Source organism: Passer domesticus, chromosome 1 (assembly GCF_036417665.1).
Source record: "Passer domesticus isolate bPasDom1 chromosome 1, bPasDom1.hap1, whole genome shotgun sequence".
Lineage (NCBI taxonomy): Eukaryota > Metazoa > Chordata > Aves > Passeriformes > Passeridae > Passer > Passer domesticus.
Window position 1 is genome coordinate 150273688 of NC_087474.1, and position 22775 is coordinate 150296462.

Genomic DNA, 22775 nt, shown 5'->3' on the forward strand with positions numbered 1-22775 from the left:
AAACACAGAACAGCTTTGCTGTAGTACAAAAGTTTACAGAAAGTTCAACAATTTAATTAAAGACAATACAAAATATGTTGTCTGAATTCAAATAATTTATGTAAAAGTACATGCATGAGAAAATACTGGCAAGAAGATTTAGGTAACCCTATTATCAGATGCATGTTCTTTGTTCCTAGAGATAACATACAGTCAAAAATACATTTGTAATTTAAATTACAACAGAAGACAGTATTTCAAACACAATTTCAGGTCTACCAGCCCTTCAAGGCAAAAGAAATTCCTGTTAACACAGGACAAACTGATCGAATAAAAAACAACAATACTGAAGTCTCTTAACAAGCCTGAAGTGGTTTTTTTTCCTGTTATCAAGGAGGGAGAAGATACCAGAAAGTAAAGGGGACTCTGTTTTCTCAGGTTTTTAGTAAGCGTGATCAGAGCATCAGGGATTACTTTCATCCATATACCCAAAAAAACCCCATTCTTCTTGTGGAGAGACAGGGCACAGATCAGGAACAGATCTTCCCTTCCGTACAAAGCAGTGCCATGTCCACACAAGAGTGGATCCTGCAGCCAAAGGAAACTACCTGCTTCTCAGGGGGGCAGCTTGGCCCCAACAAACACCTTCTCTGAGCCTCCAACAGCACCACCAATCCTCTCACATCACAAGTTATTCTTCACCTTTATCAAATACTGAAACCCCAGAAGTCACCTTCTTCATTATGGTATCAGACTGAAATACCCAATATTTCTTACCATGTGTCACTTGCCCTCCACATTTTTGTGGTCAACTAAACAGTTTAACAAGACGACACATGATTAACTTCGTTCAAGATACTTTAGTTCATTGATTCTCAATAAAAGCACTGGTTGCAGTACAATAGTTTGACATACAGCAACAAAAGGTACTCAATTTACATGCACAAGCTATTTAACAATAGTACACAGTCTTTCCTATTGCCATTATGAAACAAATACTACTGTGACAGCTGGCACAACCTTCCAATTGTTCTCATGAGCTGTAACAGAGTGATGAAAACAGTGTTGTGATGGTACAATGCCAAAGAACAGATTTGGCCACTGCCGGAAGATTCCAATCAAGATGCCAGTATCATAATGGGAAACAGTGTTGAAGTAATTGTAAAAACAACAACAAAAGAAGCTATGCAAAATTGTTTTGACTTGTACTTCAGTTTAAGAAAAACGTGGAAAATGCATACACTTTTGTTTTTGTATAGAAACAAAAGTGCATGCAGAGGCAGAAAAGCTAAAAGTTCAAGGCAGGAGAAATGTGTGGATGAGTAAAAAAACCTCTGAACACTGAAGTACTGTAAACCAGCAGCAATCTGTTGGTGAAAGAGTGCATAATTGCCTTTCTGGATTGTTTTTGTGCATTGGGTTTTTTTTGGTGGGTTTTCTTTTTGTTAGAGTTGTGGACGTTGTTGTTATTTGGATTTTTATTTAATTTTATTTTAATAATGCATCCACCTTCGAAGCACAAGTTGAAACTCCTCTGCATTTGTGTTTGATGCTTGGCTGAGCTTTCATTCACTTTTACAGCTTGGTCCAGATTTTCCTGGTTTAATGTGCAAAGTACAGCACATACTATTAGGACTACTCACTCAAAGCTTTCAACATCTGCTTTTTAAGAAACAGATTTATAATTTCAATTACCCTTCATGTCACCCTTCATGAAAGTCAGTTTCAGTATTGCTGTTAAAGGGCTTCTAGAAATCAGAACAGAAAAGTCAGATTTATAACAATGGGATAAGCAATGAGCTTTGTAAAACACACACATTACAATAAGACTTTTCCTATAGCAAATAAAAATCATCAGGGGACTTGATTTTTTTTTAACATTTCTTTCTAGGTTTCAGAAGTGCTAGCAATTTCAGCAATACAACTTTCAAAGCCCCTTGGCTGTGCGACTTTTAAGTGCCTTTTCCAAATGGTGTTCAAACAAGTAAGAAACCTTCTCCTCTAAGGGACAATTAGCAGTTTAGCATTTTGTTATTGGCAAGTAAGATCCTGAAATATTATGAATATTCAATAGTTGTCATCATTTTATTCATAACCATATAAAAAAGCACAGTTACATGATACTGCACTGTCAGGTCTATAATACGCCAAGTAAGACTACAAAAATAAAAGTAAAAAAAAAAGGAAAAAGGCCTCAATTCTCTTATTTTTGATTTTGTTTTTTGGGTTTTTTTTAACTAATTGTCTCAGGAAAAAAGAGTAGCAAAGGCTTAATCTTAAACACGAAGGTATTATCATCAAATCAGGTCCTCTAATCCAGACTGATGGTACACTTATTATTTCAACTGAACCACTCATAATAAGCTTGCAATGCCAGCATTCATTCATACCCTGAACTGTTCCCTGGCCTCATCTACCCAATCAACTATTCACACCTTATATTAAGCAGAACAATTTTAAAAAGTTGTTTGTGGTTTTGAAACAGTTGGTCTGAATTCTTTAATACCACACTCAAAACAGAGGAAGACAAATTTAAGGATATTTCAACTCAATTCACAAAACACTGTTTAGAAAGGGAAAAAAGAGGCATGAATATGGAAGTACAGAAGGTGTTAAATCACCACCTTAAAATGGACTTGGTAGAGAGCCTACACTGGAAACACTTACCTTGTCAAAGCATCAACATGATCATCTCAGAAGACAATTCAGAGACACTTAAGTCAGAATTGTGAAAAAAAAACAAGACTATACTGTCAAAGATCACTGAAATACCTAATCTAAGGCAGTGCAAAATGATGGCTGGTGAGGGGCAACCAGTCTCCTTGCAAAGTGAGGGACTTCAAATTACTCATCACTGATCTCCTGAATAATCTGCATTGAAGGACCTGATGAACACCAGTGATATTTCTGTCATGCAATTACAACTGTTAAGCAACCAATATGAAACTCCAGAGTGATACTGTCATCCATGATGGATTATTGTAGTAATAATCCATTAAAGAATAAGTTCAAAGGGGAAAGTGGTAAACATCTTGCCATAAGTGAAAACACTTCAAAAATTTACAATTAAATAAAAAGTTAGATGATATCTTATAAAAAGAAGTACTGAACACAACAAGGCCACAATAAATTAGTGTTTCCATAAAATGACATGCTGAAGGTTTTGTTCCCAAGTCTATACATTTTTTTTTACTGTCTGTTAATTCCTAAATATTGACAGCATAATTGAATAATTGAGGTACAGTAGTTTACATTTGTATATGTCTTGTAAAAAGATAATTATTTTTCTTCCAGTTTTTCTTCCTCCTCGCCAAAGAACAACAAAGGAAACATTCCTAAAATGCAGCCAATGGTCACTCCAATAGCTTTACCCTAAAGAAAGAGGGGAAAAATATTAAGTTTTTCACTGATCAGTTATTACTCATTTCCCATGTACCACCACAACCAGGACACACAACCCTTGTTCTAGTTTTCAGCTGGGAATCACATTTTTCTTAGCATGCAGACTAGAAACACAGTATAAGACAGAGACAGATATGACAAGGTTAGAAACAGTGTTTGCTATGACAAAAGACAAATCTGAGGAAGGAGGAAGGCAATGACCATGAAGAACTGTACAAGTGGTAAGGGAAGAAACAGACATTCAAAGGATTAGCAGAGTGGCCAGGAAGACAGAAAAGGAAAAAAAATAACTAAAACAACAAACCCAAACCACCAAAAAACATCTACACACATTTTAGGTGCAATAATAAATGCATCTGCTTGTATCTGGTACTGCAAATCATCAAAGGAATGAGTGGCTCCTTGCAAACATGATGGTTTTCAAAGGTACAAGGCAAAACCAACAAAAACTGGAAAACATTTCAGTTGACCTGAATGTATAAGTCAAGAGGAGAGGAAATAAAGTAAGACAAGCAGCCTCCAAACCACATCAATAGCAGTAGGTGGATAGTGTTGAAAAACCTGAGACAGCAGGTAAAAAAAGACAAAATGCTACATACAGGCAAAGGTGCACAGAAGTCTTTTCACAGCAAAGGAATATGAACAAACTGAATGCAATGACAGGGTTTTGCCACAGGCTCAGCTTTCACTGAGAAGACTCTTAGACTACGGGGCAGCCCCCTGACAACCTGCCAACTCTTCACTGCTCTGTTAGACTACGGGGCAGCCCCCTGACAGCATGCCAACCCTTCACTGCTCTATGCTTTGATCTATCACTGCTAAAACCTGACTTTTTCTACCATAATTTTTCTGCAGTAAGTGCTATTTCTTTCCCCTTAAATCTGCAGAAGTATTTTTCCCATTGAAGGCTCATTCTGGCAAAGTGAAGTATCTGTTTCTTTACTCAGTTTCTCATAATCTGTTTCTTGAATCATTGCTCTCACTGCTGAAGTGGGACCACTTCAAATATTTAAATGTTAAGTAAGGAATCACCCTGAAGATGCATCTGCAAGCTGAGTGTCCTGTAACTGTAAACACAGGCAGTGAATACTACTCAAATGCTAAAAGTTTGGCCAGAGAACAGCTGATTTCATATCCGAGCTAATTATAGAATATTAGCACAGGTATATGAATAGCAAGCACTTGACAAAGAATGTATAGGAGTAAACTACTAAGTGGTCATAACTTCCAAGTAAATTATCTTATCACCCACCACAGCCAGAGCTCAGCCCAGGTATCTGCACAGCACACACAAAGTCATTGCAGACACTATCCACGTCACTTGGGGCGTGCTGCATACAAAAAAACCACTCAAGCTCAAAAAAATTCAGTCTCTTGATTCTCCCTGACATGGGCTTAAGACTAAACCCTCTGGGGATAATACGCACAAATTTGGTGGTCATTAAGGAATAAATGGAAAAAGTGAGAAAAAGCATTTATCAGCTGGTTTAAAGACAAACAGCTCCACACCAGCAGTGCTGCCCACAGGATACTCACCAAGTGTGCACTGAGACGGGTCTGCCACATGTCAGCTTGTTTGGGTGTCAGGTCAGGGATTGACAGACCCAGTCGGGAAGCCAAAGCTTCCACATAGCCTGCAAGACTGAAGAACAAGAAAACAAGAACAAATGAATCTCACAGTATATTCTAGTGAGGGTTTTGAAATACTTGAACTTAAAAACAAGAGCTTTTCCTTCAGCATACCAATAAAGTGATTGAGAGAAAACTATAGGACAGAGTTCAGACTTCTAAAGGTCACATTTTGCAACGTAATTTAATTATTCCACTGATTTAAGATACAATATTTCTAAAAAACCTTATGCAGTACAACACAACTGGTGTGAATGTTAATGCATTTTTACAGAGCTTTTTAAGTAACCTTTACTGGAGGAAAGGTCACACACAGACTAGTTAGTAGCAAGCCTTGTAATTTGCAGAAAACAGAAGGAAAGTGGGAAAAGCAGGCATAACAAACAGCTTTACTTTCAGCAGTAAAATAAAGCTGTATCTGTTTTTATCAGAAATAGGTAGCCTAGACCTGAAGACATTGCAGAGATATTGTTTTAACCGAGGAGAAGGAAATCTCTTCAGATCTGGGGATAACAACCTGAGAAGGTATATTAGGCAGAGCTATATTACATTACAAAATAATTATTTTTCCATTTTACATCTCAATAAATGTATTTAATATTCTTAACACAAGTTCATACATACCCCAGTCCAGCTAAATCTGAAACAAGGTTTCCCAAAGCTGCAGCTGGAGGAAGGAAGAGGGAAGAGAAAAAGGTATTATTTTAGCTACAAACAAAACCAACCAGCTCCCACCCTCCAGTGAGCTTCACATACTCTCAATTTATATAGAATTAAAGACTAGACCTAAGTTCCTTATATTTCAATGTTTTTCTTCTGACCTTATTACAATTTAATAACAGCAGCAGATTAGAATTAGTAAGAGGTGCAACTATTTTTCTCAATTTACATGGAGAAAACTTGACAAATACAAAAAGACAACACTAACACCTGGAAATAAACATAACTTCTGAGATCAGAGTTAGGAACAGCTGTGCATGATTGCCAGCTCCATGCAGCTAATGCTGGATACCAAGCAAGACCTTCCAGTGCCTGAGGCACAGGAGCACTGGAAATAGAAGGAGCTGTCACTCAGGTATGCAGCTTTGATAAACATATCAATATATCCATGAACTGTGTCAATTTAAGAAGAAATGCTATACACAAGTGAACAAAGTTAGTTACACACAAAATACAAGATTTCACAGCAGACCTTACTAAGATAAGCTTCCCTGTGACTCACATTGAACCAAGACCTGCAAATTTCCAAATCTTTAACTTGCCCTGCTGTAACATTTTCAGTTAAGTTCTCCCTCCTCATGCTTTTGAGCAATGCTGCACCTGCAGCTGGTGGATCCATGAGCATCCTCTGACACTGCAGAGGCACCAAAGCTGCTGAGCAGAGCTTATCAGTCCTGCCCCAGGGCAGGGGCAGGGTGGCTGCTTGGCCTTCCTGTGGAATCTCACCAAGGCAGAGGAGTCACCAAGAAGTGCAGTAAAAAGACACCAACACTGATCTCCCCCTAGCACTGCAAGCTAACAGCAGGGCACAAACACATATATCCACATACACTGACACTGGGCCCTGGGGAATTTAGAGCAGTTCCATTAGAGAAAGTCAAATACACTTTCCCAACTGACCCAGAATTTGAATTATTAGGTTGAAATCAACAACTTCAAAAGCTATTTGAACTGAAATTCCATTTCTACAAATGGAATATGTCCTAACTTCACCCAGAGGTTGTTTCTTTATTAGGAAAGGCAGCTGCAAGACTGAGGAAGAGCCATTTCCAGCCCTGTGTGCTACTTTCAGCTTAAAATATAGGAATGTGCCATATTAGTCTAAATGTGCTGCAATTTTAATACTTGCCTGCCATAGTTGAAATTCCTAAGACAACTCCAATTGACAATTCTATCTGGGTTCCCTGAAAAATAAACAGTTTTCTCGTTATTTGAGGGATTTGGAGTTAAAATAAATTATATTGATACAACTGACAAAAGTATTATTTATTGCTTGTCTACATTAAAAGTGAAAGGATAAATGGACATTTCTTCTATTAGATCAGAGAGATCTTATCTTCCTGGCATATATTTCCCCCTAAGGCAAGGGCCTACTTCTGAAAGTCTTTTAATATTTCATATGTACTCTCTCAGGCAGCTGGGGGACAAATCTGCAACCCCTATCCCTGCACAGCAGCTTCCCCACTGCAATTCTTAGCTGAATGTAGAGCTCTGAACAAAAACTTCTACAAATACCAAGCAAACAAATAAAACACAGTATCACAGCTCCTTATGTTTTCAGCTGAAGAAACAAAACCACATGGTCTACATTATGAAACACCAGTACATGGTCGAAAGATGAGAGACAATGTGCATGAACTAAAACAAGACATGTTCCAGTTGGATACAGCAAATTATTTTCCATCCTGAGGACAGCTGAGCATTGGAACAGGTTGCTCAGACAGGCTGCCCTTGGGTTTCTCAAGTCCCTCAGGATAAAACCATGAACAAGTTGGTCTCATTTTACAGCTGGCTCTGTTTTGAGCAGGAAGTTAGACTAGATACCCTGAGAAGGTCCTGAGCAGGGGGATTTTCTAGACTAGACCTCACAGGCCATTCTATTCTGTTCTCTTGAAAAAAAATGAATCTTATAGACTTGCTAAAGGAATTAAACAGTGAACTTACCGCAGCAATCATAATTGCGTTATCCAAAAATCCAAACCCTACAAAAGGTAATGCATTGTGGAAGAACACTAAAAGAAATAAGTAACAAAGAAAAATAAATATTTATAAGAGAGTTCACTAGTGCACAGGAACAACTGAAATGTCTAATTCTGGTTAAGGCAAAATACACAAAATTCCTTTCCTACTGGTCACCTATACCTATCTGTTGCTGGCAGGTGTGGTAAAACCCTTTGCTACACAGAAATGTTACTAATGGCTCGAGAAGAACCAGCTAAACAACCTACTTTGAAAATACTTTTACAATTTCAGGTGGAAGCCACTTATGTGTACTAGTACATAAGAGAAGTAATTAAAACTTGAACTCTGGTACTATTTGCAGACCTTACAGTGATGTTGCAGTATCACTGAAGATCACCAAACTATCTCACCAGACCTCTTGAAATAAAGGCCCTTTCTCTGCAAGTCCCTTGTTATTTCTGTGCAAGAGCTCCATCTTCTTCACACATTCCTAAAATTTCATATTTTAAAAGCATTGTCTGGAACTAAACAATTCTTGTCAAAACTCCTTCAGCCAAATATGCAAATGCTAAAATGGGTTTCACTAGGGTGTCATATACTGTTAGTTATCTCACAATTTCAATTGTGAATTGTATCTTGATTTTGTTTGTGCACTATCCTCAGTGCAAGTTAGACTTGTAGCTGCTTTTTAATACACTGCTTAAGAAACCAAGTTCTACCTTTTGTTTCACGCATTTTCTTCTTTTTTACTTCTGAAACCCATTAAATCCTTTCTGAAAGTATTTTCTGTTGCAAAAGCTTGGAATATGCTAGTCTGAGTAATTTCTAAGAATGAGCACAGTGCTACTGTATCATTCCTTTTTGTCCTGCTTCATTTTCTCTGCCAGGTTTTAGCCTGTAAGCTTTTGATGGGGGTAGGATTGAATTTGCACAGCATTGTCTCCAGCTGAGTTTCAAGTTGCTCACTTCATAAGACTAAATACAGCATGAGAGCAGACTACATGACAATACAGCTGAAAGTTGAAATTTTTCATTTTTTTAACATTTAAAATGCAGCATTCAATTTGGATTTTGTTGGAGGTCAAGGGTTTTCTTTCACTTCATGTTGGACTATAATGCCTACATTTTATAAACTTAAAGAGATGCAAACCTAGAAGAGGGATGAAAGAAGAGTGCATGAACCTCACAATCATGTGAAAAGAAACTGGTATCCAGTACCTTTTAGGTTTCCTTTTTGCAGACAGTATGAATCCATGACCACACAAAAAAACCAAAGCCATATTCAAGATGTTTCATGCTTAGGTACTAGAACATGAATGGTCATCTGTAATTATTTTGTGAGAATACACCTATATTTTCTAAATTGCACAGGTAAAAGACTACAACACAAAACCTATAAAACGTTCCAATTATTTTTAAATTATCACAGGACAAACCCACCAAAACATAAATAACAAAACAAGCACACAGATATGCCCAGTATCTTCAAAATGTGTGTACTGGAGCTAAACTGGGACCTCAAATTCTTGTTGAAATGCACAGAATTTTGGAATTTGTGGAGCAAACAGATTCCCAGGGACAAAGGGAGGGGAACAAATTAGAAAAAATGTAGATAATTAGAAAAGGAAAATGTTTGCCTAAATAAATTTGCTCACTGCAGAGTATAAAACCACAAAAATATACTAATTTGGAAACTAAATCACAATTTGAATCATGGTATTATAAATGCACAATCTGTTTCCAATTTCTTCGTAATTTTATACCAAATCTCAGTCCTTTTAAAACACAAAACCTCCACAAGGCACTGCAGCACCAACACTGCTTGGCTTAGAAAAACAATGTTTGCTGCTGGCTTTGAACAGCCTGCTCTCATTTGGGCTTTCTGTCCTACTTTCACTAAGTGTTGCTCATTCTCCAGCCGAGGTGTTATGAAACAAAGGCAGCAGGGTGAGTGTTGGTGCTTGCTTTGGTTGTCTCTTACTCCATACAACAGGGATGAGGACAAACCAGCACTTGTGGAACAAAGATGAAGCCAATTCAAAGAGAGACTGCACAAATACTGAACCACATTCAACAAACATTCTTCTTTTACCATGTCTCAGTTGTCCTGGAGATGGTGGTGCAACCTCCAACTTCTCTAGAGAAGTCAAAATGAAATGAGAAAGTTAGCTCCTTCATCACAGATTCGGTTTATTATCAAGTCTTTACCAAATTTCTAGCAAGCAAAAAAGCAGTTATGTTATTTAAGAGCTTTCAAATGGGAAAGAAAAATACTTCACACCTACATTTTTATTATTTTTACAAAAGATAACATGGTATTAAAAGCCAAAATGTCTTAGAATATTACAAGCTTACACCAGTATAAGTGATTATGCAAAATAATAGCATACTTCAGAAGCAGTCCAACAGCCATCTTCATTTGGAAATTACAAAACCACACCAAAATTAGAAAAATCAAATCTTCTACAGACAATTGTATGTTATTTTTTTAGAGGTTCTCTAAACATGCAGCAGACAACCTTCTTTCCCCCAGAGAGTCTGCAAAACAAATACTAGCATTTATATTCTCACAAAAGGTATTTTTTACAGCAATGTAAGAATAAAAGAAAAATAGAGGCTACTGATTTTGGTAACAGCAGATTAAGTTTGGTCATTTAGTGCCTGTTTCAGGTATCCTGGACCCAAATCAGTGAGAGTTTGCAAGGACCAGGACACCACTCCTGAACCTGACAAAGTATTTTCTCCACTGGAAACCAATGCAGTTGTGATCAGAGATGCTGTGCAGAACACAGCAGCAAGTTACTCGTTTAACAGCAGCAAGGGAAAAAAACCTAGCTACTCTTTTAGGTTTCTCTTGTGCATTTTTTAATGTAGATATTGAGCAGAAGACCTCCTTTTTTAAAACAGGAAAAAATCATTCCCTAAATATTTTCCAGTATTATGAACCCTGAGATTATGACAAGTTGCTTCCATACTTCTGCTGAGGTAACTTCTACAGACAAAGGTTAAAAATGGTAAAATGTGCAAAAAAGGTAAAGTGTGTAAAACCTACAACACTCAAGTATTCAAATTTTATTTGGGCAGACAAGTACATGGAAAGACAATGCTGCAAACACAGAGTGTGATTGATCTGAGCCTATGTTCTCAGCGCTGCAGACTAGAGTGAGTATTCTTGCATCCAAGTCATTCTTATATTCACAGCTATTTTAAGGAAGAAACAGAAATATTCACCTGAAAAAACATTAGATCATAATAACAGTATTTAGCCAACCAGGACACTGACTTTCAAAATAATTTCATTAATTGAAGGACTTCAACACTTTCAAGCTCTAACAGTTACTGAAGAGGGGCTTCCTTCCTCTAACCAATATAAACACTACCTAAGCTCTACAAATACCAGATGTACTCACCATCCAAATGGGACAAGTATAGCCCAAACACTACGGAAATAAAGATTATTTCACTCTCCCCTAGAAAATGTCAAGGAATCCACAGATTCAAAGCTCAGGCTGGAAGAGGAACATGATAAACAGAGGGGCCCCCTGTGAAAGTCAATCTTCTGAAGTCTCGAGTATCGATGGCAAGAAAACATCAGACCAAAATTTTCAGCTTGTGTTCAGGGTGAATGGGACTGGGGACAGGACCCACTTTCATATGGTCTCCTATTCTCACAGGTTAAGCAAATCTTTTACAGAAGCACAGACATAGAAAGAACTGTCTATGTGCACCAGTACTGCCCTCTGGGCAGCTTTCCTCAGAGACAATTTCCACAACACTGGGGAAAATAGGAGCCACCTTGAAACAAAGAGATTATTATCTGAGGCCAGTGGTTCCAAAAGCTCCAGATGCCCTGAAGGTGGCCAGGCAACCTAAGTCAACACTGTCACATTCCTGATGAGGCCTCCCTAAACTCATTTGCTCCATCCTGCTGAATGCCAGGGAGAGAATAAAAACCCCAAACTGAAAACAAGCACAGGAGGTCACAGAATGCTGCCTTGCATGGCTTTCTGCTCTGATGGAAACCCTCACACCAACCACTGTGGTTCCTGGGCTTCCTGTGGCACTGCCACTGAAACCACCCCTGCTGCAGTGCCCATCTAGTTTCTAGATCTATGTCTCCATATTTTTGTGATAAGAAACTGTAACAACATAAACAAATTTCCAGGAAACACTCTACTGCTGAGGAAGACATCTTTTCAGTTTTCCCTGATTATGACAGGCAGTTAGATTAGATAATTTCAATCTATTTTGGGTATCAATACAAAATACAAAAGACTATTCAGCTTGTCACAAAACACTACAAAGTTCTAGAACATCAGTTCTCTGGATTTAACTACAACTGCGTTTGATAGCACCTGTCAGTCTACAAAATTACATTCTACTCAGACTAGCTAGACAGCTATTAAAAAAATCTAAAAAAACCCAGTGAACATCTGATTTCAGAAACTTACTACCAAAAGGAAGAATTAAGGGTGTTTGGTAGAAGGACAAAGAAATAAACATGTCTTACATCTAGGCATAACGGGACTTCCAAGTCACAATAACTAAAAAGAACATCAGTTCTTCCTTCTGAACATACATCAAGGACTACCTTGGGATGTTTCTAAAATAAGGGAGGCTGGGGACACTACTTTGAGGTTAGAGGAAAGACAAGCTAGTGCAAGATAGAGGGAAATACCAGAGGATCAAATATAAACAAAATTTAATCATTTACATAATCTGTTTCAGTAGCATGGGATTCCTGCTAAGTATGCATTTTATCAAGCAGTCCTTCAACACTATCAGGGCAGAAGTTGCAAGAGAGGTCACTGGGGACAGCATGGTGGCACCATGCTCTGGAGACCAGACTGCTCCTGATCAGCCCAGGGAGCTCATGCCAGTAATGGCATCTTCCTACTGCATATCAAGAACTTTATTTTATAAAAGGGAGTCTTGTAAACTCATGTGGAAGCATGCCTGGCTTACAGCTTCCCTCATCATCAAGATAAAAATTAATCTCAAAAAAATCTGTGATTAAACATATTAATGAGACAGGGATAGGAGAAGTGTGCCAGATGAAGTTCAGTAACTGGTGCTGGTGAGCTCTGCACATGGCCTGGACAGGGCAGCTCCCTCTCTGCCTGAGCCAGAGCCTGAGAGAGCATCTCATCCCCCAGGACACAGCAGGGCCAAGTCAGAGCAGGGGACTCGGGACCTTGGCACAGGTACCTGCAGGACCAGGCTCATGGGAAAAGCTGTGCCCTTTAAAACAAAAAGCAACTTCCCTGAGAACTGATGCTCTGCCTCTGCCAGGTACAGAGCACTGCCTGCTGCAGGAAGGGCTGCTCCAGCTCAGCTCTACTTGCACAGCCCAAAGATTGGTCTAAAGCTGGGACATGGGGAAGGAAAAAAATTAAAGCAGAAAAAAACCCCCAACCACTGTGGCATGAAAGCAAAAAACCTTTTTACAGAATCACTTTGAATATCACCTTTTTAAAGCACAACATACTTTAAAACTCTGCAAGACATGAAAGCACTGAGAGTCAAAAAATTCTTTAATTTTTTTTTTAAAAACTCTAGATAGCAAAAAGTATTTCAGTATAGGGTATTTATTCATAGGAAGTTGTTCTGACTCTTTGAATTTTCAAGACTCAGCAAAAAATAAGGATAAAAATATTCAGAGAGTACAGCAAAGGAAACGTGTCCTTTGTTTATTTTCCCAGAGGGAAAACAAAAATCCAAATTGCAAAATCCCCTTTAAAGAGCTCAATTCAGTCAGAATCAAACAATTCAGAGTTTAAATGTCTGGAGGAAAAAGAAAACAACTCTAAAGTACTCCAGAATTGCATTTCATGATGGCCATTCACCAGCTCATCCTGCGTCACAGCACTCAGACACAGAATTCATCTTACTGCAGAAGGAATAAAATGAAATGGTGGAATGAGGAATTGCTATTTTCTGACATTCATTACCATAAATGAGGTTATAAACCAAGGTTCAAGTGCAATACATGTCATGAGCCCTGAATTAGCAAAGTCTGGGAAGCAGAAAAACACTTCCTGCTTCTTAAATGTGTTCTTGATTTTTTTTAATTTATACTACCATATTTTTCTCGATTTTAAAAAATAGTTAGAACCAGGAGGGAGCACGGGGGTGAAGGAGTGAAATATAAAACCATCAGCATAAACAATACCATCATCCAGAACTTGGTCCAAACCCAGCAAGGTAAAGTCACTCTGCAAATTGTAGTCAAGTACTTGCAATTTAGTTTTAGAATTATTATTCTTAGCTGACAAGCTAACCACAACTGATTAACGGGTAATGGGAGTGCATTTATTAAAAAGAAAAAAAAAAAAAAAAAAAAAAAAAAAAAAAAAAAAAAAAAAAAAAAAAAAAAACCAGCAATTTGTCATCACCAGTTTCTGAATTATCAATTTTTTAAGAACTGGCATACAAGAGAACTTTCAAGCTTAAAGGCATGTATTATGTTTTACATGAATTGCAGCAAACACCACTATAAAACTTTATAGCTGAAGTTGTTACTGTCACCCAGGGGCTGGAAACACTAACACTGAATGTAGGTACTACTGCCAGAGCTACCCTAGGAAAATACTTGCTTCTGCTCAGTATTGCCATATCTGAGACAAAAATATGAGCAGTGTTTTATAGATTTTTAAATAGTGACTGAATTGTTTAAATTAATTATTAAACAATGAGTATCAAGAAGAGGAATATAACAAATATTAATAATCTAGATCTATTATAACATTATTTTAGGCTCCAAAAACATCTAATTTGGAAGTTACAGAAGGTTTTGTCTTGAATTCATCAATGTTTCCTCCACAAAGCCCATCCAGATCATTTCAGCTAATCATTCAGATACACATCACTGAAACAGCAAAAACATTACTTACAGAGAACAAGAAATCAGAACAATTATTGTGTCAACTAAAAAGAGGCACTCCTTTGCACATGAGTTCATTAGAGGATCTACACAACCAAAATTCTGGATTGGAGCCTAAAAATGAGATGTGTTATTGCTTTGTTCAGAGGTGGATCCTCAAAAGCAATTTCTGACTCTGATGTACGAGTTCATTCATGGAATAAGATCATAAGGCACCTCCTCATCATCCTTTTTTCTTCCTCTGCTCCTCCTCAATGTTTTCACCAAAACTGCAACAGAGCAAAATTAAAAAATCTTGTCCCATTGATCTTCAGTTGGGTTCCCAGTATTCCAGGTGAGGAAACAACAATTCCTGAGTTGACAGTAAAGAAAAATTCTCCATCATTTGTTATAACTCACAAGTGGTTTCCTGTTACTACAGCAATTAAGGCATGAAAGGAGGCTGACTTGTGCAGTGCTAAATATAAACCTGGCTGTCAGCCCTTCAGTCACATGCCCAGCAGAGGGAAAGCTGGGCGAAGCTCTGGTACAAATAGAGGAGGTGATAGAAAATTTCCCTACTACTCTGGAGAAGATAACTATGTCCAAACGGATATTCTGCAAAAACACAAATAGGACAGTGTTTTTTTAATACTCCCTGTAACATTGTAGAGAATTACACACTTATCATGTTGCATCACCCTCCCTGAAAAACTTTGAAGTAGCAAGAGATTACCACCTTTATTTGAGACCTTTGCTACATCTACTGAACAAAGAGCTTAACAAGCTTTGCAGGAATGCAGTGTGTTCCCTGGCCAATCAATTCCCTTCAGAACAAACCCCAGTAGTGACTTCAGGCTTAGTTCTCTCCTGTGATCCCCTGTAGTGAGTATACAATACACTTATCCTATTATCTCTTCCAAAAATGTGGCACAGCGTTCATATCCTTTTAAAGATGCTTGACAATATAGAGAGACCTGAGGTGGAAACCCCAACTGGAAATGCAGGAGAAAGGATGAAATGCAAACAGGTATCCAGAGGCTCAAATCACTGTCCTCATCATTAAGAGGGTTTTATCCTTCACCTAATCCCCATCTCCATCAATGCCTTATAAATGCGAAGGCAGCATTTCCACTCAAGCAGGTTCATGCCAAAATAGTATTTGCAGTGGTTTGCTTAAAAAAGGTCTCAAACCACAGCTGGAAAAAAAAACAAAAAACTTAAGATGCTTGCCTCAGGATTCAAGGGGGTTAATCAGCTAAAATGATGACAACACAGAAAGGACTTGCAGCTTGTAATAGAGATGCAGCATAAGGACAGAAATAGAGAGTTCGAGCTGTCTCCTTCAGAGAGAAATAGAAAATGTCAGAAAAACAGAAGTAAATGGTTATATTATTATTTAATGAAAAAAAAAAGAAGGTTCTTGAGAGCTGCCAAGAAACAAAACTTGCTACAGCAATTCCCTGACTGGAAAGAACCATCTTCAGAGCTAAAATTCTCTGCCTCAAAAAACCAAAAATTCATCCTACCAAGAGGAGGCTGGCTCTGCCTTCCCTCCTCATCCTCTCCATTTCAGTGCTTGAGGACTGCAAGGAGCTCTTGGGAGTCAGAGGACAGATGTCTCCCAGTGGCACAGCATTCTGGATGAATGAATCTTTGCCTTGGATTATTAACCACCTCTCCACTAGATATGGAAAAAGACTGGATGAGTCCTTCTGACTAACAGAGTATAATTAATGGCATCCAAATATATTCATTTAACTGTTTCAGTAAGGTGAGGTTTTGGCATTTCTCTGTCAGCAAAGTTTTTTTCTTGGGCCCCTGCGGTTTAAGGGAGGGATCTAGCCATCATTTCACGGCTCTGCAGTGGAGCAGAGCAGCAGCACAGCAACAGTGCTGAACTGAGAACAAGACCATGGTATCTGGGCATTATCAGAGTGCAATACATTCCTGTAAAAGGACAAGCAAAGCAATTCTGTGGGACACCACAGAAGATTTGCTAACAAAAATTATCAGCACTCTGTGTACAATCAGAGATCTTATCTACTACAGAACTTTCATCACCTTTAAATAGAGTTGTGTTAGGCAACACTGATGTCTAAACATGAGAGCTCATGAAATGTCTAGGGAGTTATATGTACAATATCCTTTATCCATTTGTGTTCCCCCCAGGCCCTGCTTTAACAAGAAATCTGAAAAGCTGGCAAGAGACAAGCTGGTTTGTTCCTGCCCTTCCTCTCTCTTACGCCCTTTCCCATCCTGCACAAGACTATACTGCTTTCCTAAGCAAAGAAAGCCAGTGGGAGAATGGTTTTAAGAACAGGGAGCTGCTTTGGCTTTCAAGGCCAGGTCTGGTACCTGCAGCCAGCAGCAGAACCCCTTAGAGGAGACAACTCACAAACAGCCTGTGCAGAGCGCAGGGGAACCAGGCACTGCCTCCTCTGCTGCCCTGGCACAAAACTGAGAGTGTAATGACACAAGGGGCTTGTGCCTCAGCCACAGCTGTGCTCCCACAGCCCCTGGCACCAGCAGTACCTGCACTCAGCAGCAACACCCCTTCCCACAGCCACCACCACCTGCAGGCAGCTGCAGCAGCACCAGGCAGGGGGAGGAGGGAGCTGGCTCCTAAAATATGTTTGGTGGGGTTATTCTTTTCCTTTGAGGAAACTCAGCTACAATCTTTACAGAAAGCTGAAGACAAACTGCTATTAAATCACATACCACTAAGTACCAGCCCTCTTGTAAGCAGAAAGTTCCATTCCCTGCCTGAGGACGACCTTGGAAGCAAGTACAACTGCAGAAATAAGCTTCTGTCTGAAATAACTTTAAATGCATGTAGAGTTTATTGCTTTTCATCTGTCTCAGACTTAATAAAGCAACCCAAAATAAGAGAGACAGAGAGGACAGAGAAACTGAATGATTGTCAATTTTGTTATAGACTCATACTCAGTGTAATGACATTCCTCCTAATTTTTCATTGCATTGGGACATTAAAGACAGAAGTATGAGCTGCCTTCAAGTCCATAAGAATCTATTAATTCCTGTCAGCAAAAGGAACACCATAAGAAACCACTGACAATTTAAGTTCCAGCCACAAATTACACTCAAGTAATATATACGTTTATATACTCTCTATATAAATGCCTAATGAATATAGAATGCAGTAGCAATGAAGCTATTCTTAACTCTTCACCTGCAGTGGAGGTAGTGCAGTAGATTCATCACTTTGATACCCCATTCCCTTCCCCAAGTAACTCAGCAGAGCCTCATTTGTGAAACTAGTCTGACACCCCCATCTGACTCCCTGCATAGTCAAATTCAAACTGCAATGATGGCTTCCTCTGGCAAACAGCTGAAGGAATGATTATAATATAAAAATAGATAAAATTACTCCATATGAACTTCACCTTAAAATATTTTATTTTAGCTTTTATGCTATAAGAGTATGAAATATCTACTAGGTTGTTATTATGTATTATAATGCAGCTGCATTATGTAATAATTTATTCTGCACATGAATTTTAAGTTCTAATAAAAAACTCACTCTGTTCACAAAAATTGCCTGAAATATTAAGATTGCTGGTTTTGTAGATAAAGTCATATAGAAAAAGGAGAAGAGAAATGCTACTGTGCTCTACTCTTCCTAAAAGTGAACAGTTCTGACTAAACTACCTTTTTATTCTTTCAACCCATTGCCTTTATTCTGCAAAACAAAAAAAAGGAACAACCTTCTCCTGGTCAGTGTTTCTCCAGCCTCTGGCAAGCAGGAAACCTCTCTCGGGAGGATTCAATTGCCAGTGCATCCCTGCAGCTTCCAGCTGCAGAGCCAGGCAAGCTTCAGTTCCCGTCACACCCCTGCAAGTGCCAGCTGTGCACACACTCCCCCTAAAGCTGCCTCAGGACCTCTGCTCTATGAAGAGCTGCTCATCTGGTGCATCTATTTAAACCAATGCTTCTTAATTTTCCCAAAAATTACCCAGTGTCAGTTTATGAAACACACAGTTCTGCTACTTAGGACAGATTGTCTTTTCATCTTTATGCACTTCCCCTTTTACACTGACAGGGGTTTTTTTAACCTGCTCTTTTGTCACAGCTTCACTGTAAGCAGGGAGCAGAATCCTGTGAGTCCTGAAATTACACCCTCACCTCCAGTTCTGCTAATCAGCTTGAGAATTAGTGAAGTACAAACACAAATCCTCGGCTCAGAGTTTTCTGCATACAGAAGCCTGTTTTGTTTTCCATAGGAGAGGAAATATGGAATCTAATGTATTTAACACTTCTCCCCATGGCAATGAAAAGTATGCTGTGGCACTGCCCACATCAGTGACATACTGCAATGCCACTATTTGCTGGAGATCTTAATGAAATATGCACCCCTGTAGTTTTCCATGGTGTGCAATGGAGACTGATCACAGTGTGCCTCCAGCATCCTTCCCTCCCTCATTTTCTTCTCCCTCTGCTTCTCCAAAATCTGTGTAATGTTTACACAGCCCCTTTTCCAGCAGCAAAGAAGGGGATGGATTCAGGCTGAGGTTGCTTTTTGCAGTGCTGAAGCAAAGTACCGTGTGATGTGGGGGGCAGCCACTCAGACCGTGATCAATAATCCTGAATAGAGAGCCAGAGGAAAGAAGAGGAGAGGCAGCTCCCTTTCTAGGCACAAGACAAATGCTGAGGTAAAAAATATAATTGCAAGTAGTTGCCAAAATTGCAAAGATAACGTGGGAGATGAAACCAGTATTGCTTACTAGTGCAAGTCACCATGTGCTGTTAGAGACACAAAGATCTCAGAACAGACTCCTGCCTGAGGCACAAGAACCCTCCTGGCCCTTCCCATGAGAAAACAGAAAGGCAGAACCTTAGATCAAATACAAAACTGCACCCTGAAGTGATCTGAAATCATGTTGCTACTGCAAGGGGTGATTGGATACTTTTCCTCCTGTTTCTAAATTCCCTCCTGATCACATATATGAGACTTCTTTATTCTGGCACTTGCTCTCAGTCAGGTACACAGCCAGGCCCAGAGAAGACCAGCAGTGCTAGGATGGGAAGCAGAATTGAGACTTTCATACCCAGAGGTTTTTGGGACAGGGAAAAGAACAGAACACTCTTTACAACACCACAGGTGAAGCCAGCAGTAAATCCACACCCATATGGCCAAGTCACATCTACTACACATCACCTCATCCAGGCCAGCTCTTACCCGCTGTGGGAAACCCAGGAGAATGCTTTTCCTCTATGGCTGGGAAAAATTAAAGTGAGTTTTTTTTAACTGAACTTTTAACACAGGATCAGACATAAATAACAGTAAAACTCAGCCACAGTAACGTGCAACTGCAAAAACTGATGTAAGCATGGAAAAGAGGTAGATACAATAGGTTCCTAGCGCCCAACCCTGAGATGGAATCCAACAGTAAAAACTTTACAAATCCAAAGACTTTTTTTTGGTAAACCAGATCCAATAAACAAGTAAAAAACTTATAAAAGGTCACATATAATTCCCAATAAGAACAGTCTTTTTCAGCCTGGGCCATTTGTGATTTATTAGTACTCAGCTGCACATTGGTACATTTCTTCTGTTCAGGGAAAGGGACACTGAATCAGAAGAAGTCTGTTGAATATTTACAAGAGGAAAAGGTCACCAGGCTGATTATTTATAATAGCACTGTCACTTTTGCAGCTACCTATTTACTTGATTTACTTTACTCAATAAAATAATATCAATATGTAATGAAATTGTGGAAGGAGTGGTAGATTTCAAGCTGTTTTCCCATCTCTTCTTTATGGCAAAAATCTTTATTAGACAAGATGGCTGGAAATCTAGCTGGAAACTGTTAAACCTTACTCATGAGCAAAACAGTTAATTTTATATTTGTAACATCAAAGCTTTACTTGCACTTTGTGAAAATCAGCCTGAACTGAAGCAAAGAAACAACTGGATCCAGAGGTTATCTGTAATCTGAAAATACAAACTGATGGTATTTGAAAAGGCAGCTGGCTAAAGAAATTGGTTTGTTCCATACACATTTTTCTCCAGTCTTCCATAAAATTAAATAAAGCAAAAACCCACAGTTGCTACCAATTCTGATTGTTATGAAAGATGAGATAATATCCTCATGGAGACTGATGATTCACACCCTTAGTGTAAGATAAGTTACAGCAAACCAGCCAGCACTACGGGATAGATCACTGCACAAAGTCAAACGCTATCAAGTGCAAATAATTTTAAAAGTTACTGTAACAGTACAATAACCAAAAACTGATAATGTCTAAAAGAAAAATGTAGCAGGTCAAAGTGCAGCAATTGTTGGCTCCCAGTAAGCATTTGGACCTGAGCTTTGTGGCAGTACAAGTTCACATAGGACAGCACAACCCAAGGCACAGACCTCCGTCCACGGCATGGACAAGAACCACATACCAGGGAATGTCTCCTAACCCTCCCCCAGCATTCCCAGAATGTTTTGGGAAGCCCAGACAACAGGTCCCAGACTATGTCCAAGAAGTGAGCTTTGGGAACCTAAGGTCAGGCCACTCTGGACACTGTATCTGGCTCCTCTCAGTCAAAGTTGGTCTCACTGTAGAAACCTTTTTGTCTCAAACTTTTCCATTTTTCCTTACATTAGAAAGATTTTTCAAAGCTGTGTCCTTCCCCCAGGTCATGCAGGAGCCTTTCACCAGGATCACTGCCAAACAGTAAGGCATGTTTTAATTCTGAAATGCCTAAAAGCCATGAACTATTTTAGCAGCATTAGGGAAAGGTTTTATCCCTACACATAAGCAGTAGGAGATAACAAAACAAACCCACCTTCTTCTTATGGCTGCTTTAAGCCAATAGGAGAGTTAATACAGAATATGATCCATCTCAAAATACAGAGTCTTAAATAGGTTTCTGTTTCCCCTTTCTATTATCTAGAGAAAATATGATTTTTAAAAATGACCTGTTAATATTTGCCAAAAATATCTCGGTCTAAATAAAATTTAATAAAACCTCAAAAGACACCCAAAAATGAATTAATATTATGAGCCCATCACATAGAAAATGAAACTGGAAACTGACGCAGGAGAAAAGTACAGCAAGAATCACTATGTATTATGGCTGCTAGGGAGGGTATTTTATTAACAATTAGCATATAAATATCTAAGAACGCTAGTAAATGAACACTAGAAAAAACACCCATGGTTTTATATTTCATTGTTTTGAATGAAACATGCACTCTGATGGGTTGAAAAAAGTATTTTGTGGGCTTTGCCTTAAAATACTCCCCATGTTTCAGAGGAAGCATGTGTTTCAGGCATGAGTTAGTCACGTCCCAAAAATTCCGTGTTCATTCACTGTTAAATGAAGCTCTCACACACAGCAACAAAACAGAAACAAAAAGGCATGCTTTCAGAATATTTGAAATATCACTGTGCTAATTTAAGGATAAAGTAGAAGGGAGGCACAAGGCAGCTCACGTATTCATGTCCAACTTTCCCCAAAATGAGCCATTTTCGTAAAAAAATCTCCACAACATCACAAGGACCCAAGACAGCTTCTTTAAGTACTCTGCTTGCATGATATATTTATTCTTCCATTTACTTGTTGTTTTTAGAAAGGATTTTTTTCTGGAGATAACAGATGCCTCTGTAGTTTAATATTTGCATTGATTAAATAATAAATGAGGCCAACTAAAGCTAAGAGTTTTCAGTTGAATGAGTCAGCTTTAAATAATTTCTTTCTTAGATAAACTGGCAGACTTCCTTTTCTTTTAATTGAGGTTACACACTGGAACCTCTGTGTTCAGAGAATAAACATGATCTATTTGATTCATGCCTGTTGCAGGGAGATCTAAATGTTTTGAATCTATCACTCTCAAGGGTTTAAGTTGCACTCTAAGTAAAAGTTGCATTTCAAGTGATCTTCTGTAAAAAGCCCTGAATCAAAAGCAGCTTTTGTACTGGACAAGAGAGTTATTGGGAGACAGATTTTCCTTTTAGCTCTAAAATGTATTATTTTACAAAAGACACAGCTGAAAAACAATGGCTTAAAAATCAGACATTTTTTTCTGAATTGTGATATAAAAGATATTTGTGCATGACACCTATTTTGTATTCATCACATGCTTAAACACATGCAAAGGACAAAAATTTTAATTGGAGCAATCTTTTATTTTAATTGAAGCAATCTTATTTTACCTTTAGCAGGAAAGGGCAAGGCAGCTAACTAAATAATTTTTTTTAATAG

At 38.6% G+C, this 22775-nt stretch overlaps 1 protein-coding gene across 2 annotated transcripts in view; it reads right to left on the bottom strand.

The window, feature by feature from the left end:
* Nucleotides 1-819: 819 nt before the first annotated feature.
* Nucleotides 820-22775, bottom strand: part of TMEM65 (transmembrane protein 65) — a 29999-nt gene continuing 8043 nt past the window's right edge. For both annotated transcript variants that reach the window (XM_064396345.1, XM_064396353.1), the window contains 6 exons: nucleotides 9785-9829; nucleotides 7675-7742; nucleotides 6860-6914; nucleotides 5635-5677; nucleotides 4918-5023; nucleotides 820-3351 (listed from right to left, as the gene is read on the bottom strand). In XM_064396345.1, the coding sequence (XP_064252415.1) occupies nucleotides 3259-3351; nucleotides 4918-5023; nucleotides 5635-5677; nucleotides 6860-6914; nucleotides 7675-7742; nucleotides 9785-9829 (410 nt within the window). In that variant the 3' untranslated portion in view covers nucleotides 820-3258. The remainder of the gene's footprint in view (nucleotides 3352-4917; nucleotides 5024-5634; nucleotides 5678-6859; nucleotides 6915-7674; nucleotides 7743-9784; nucleotides 9830-22775) is intronic.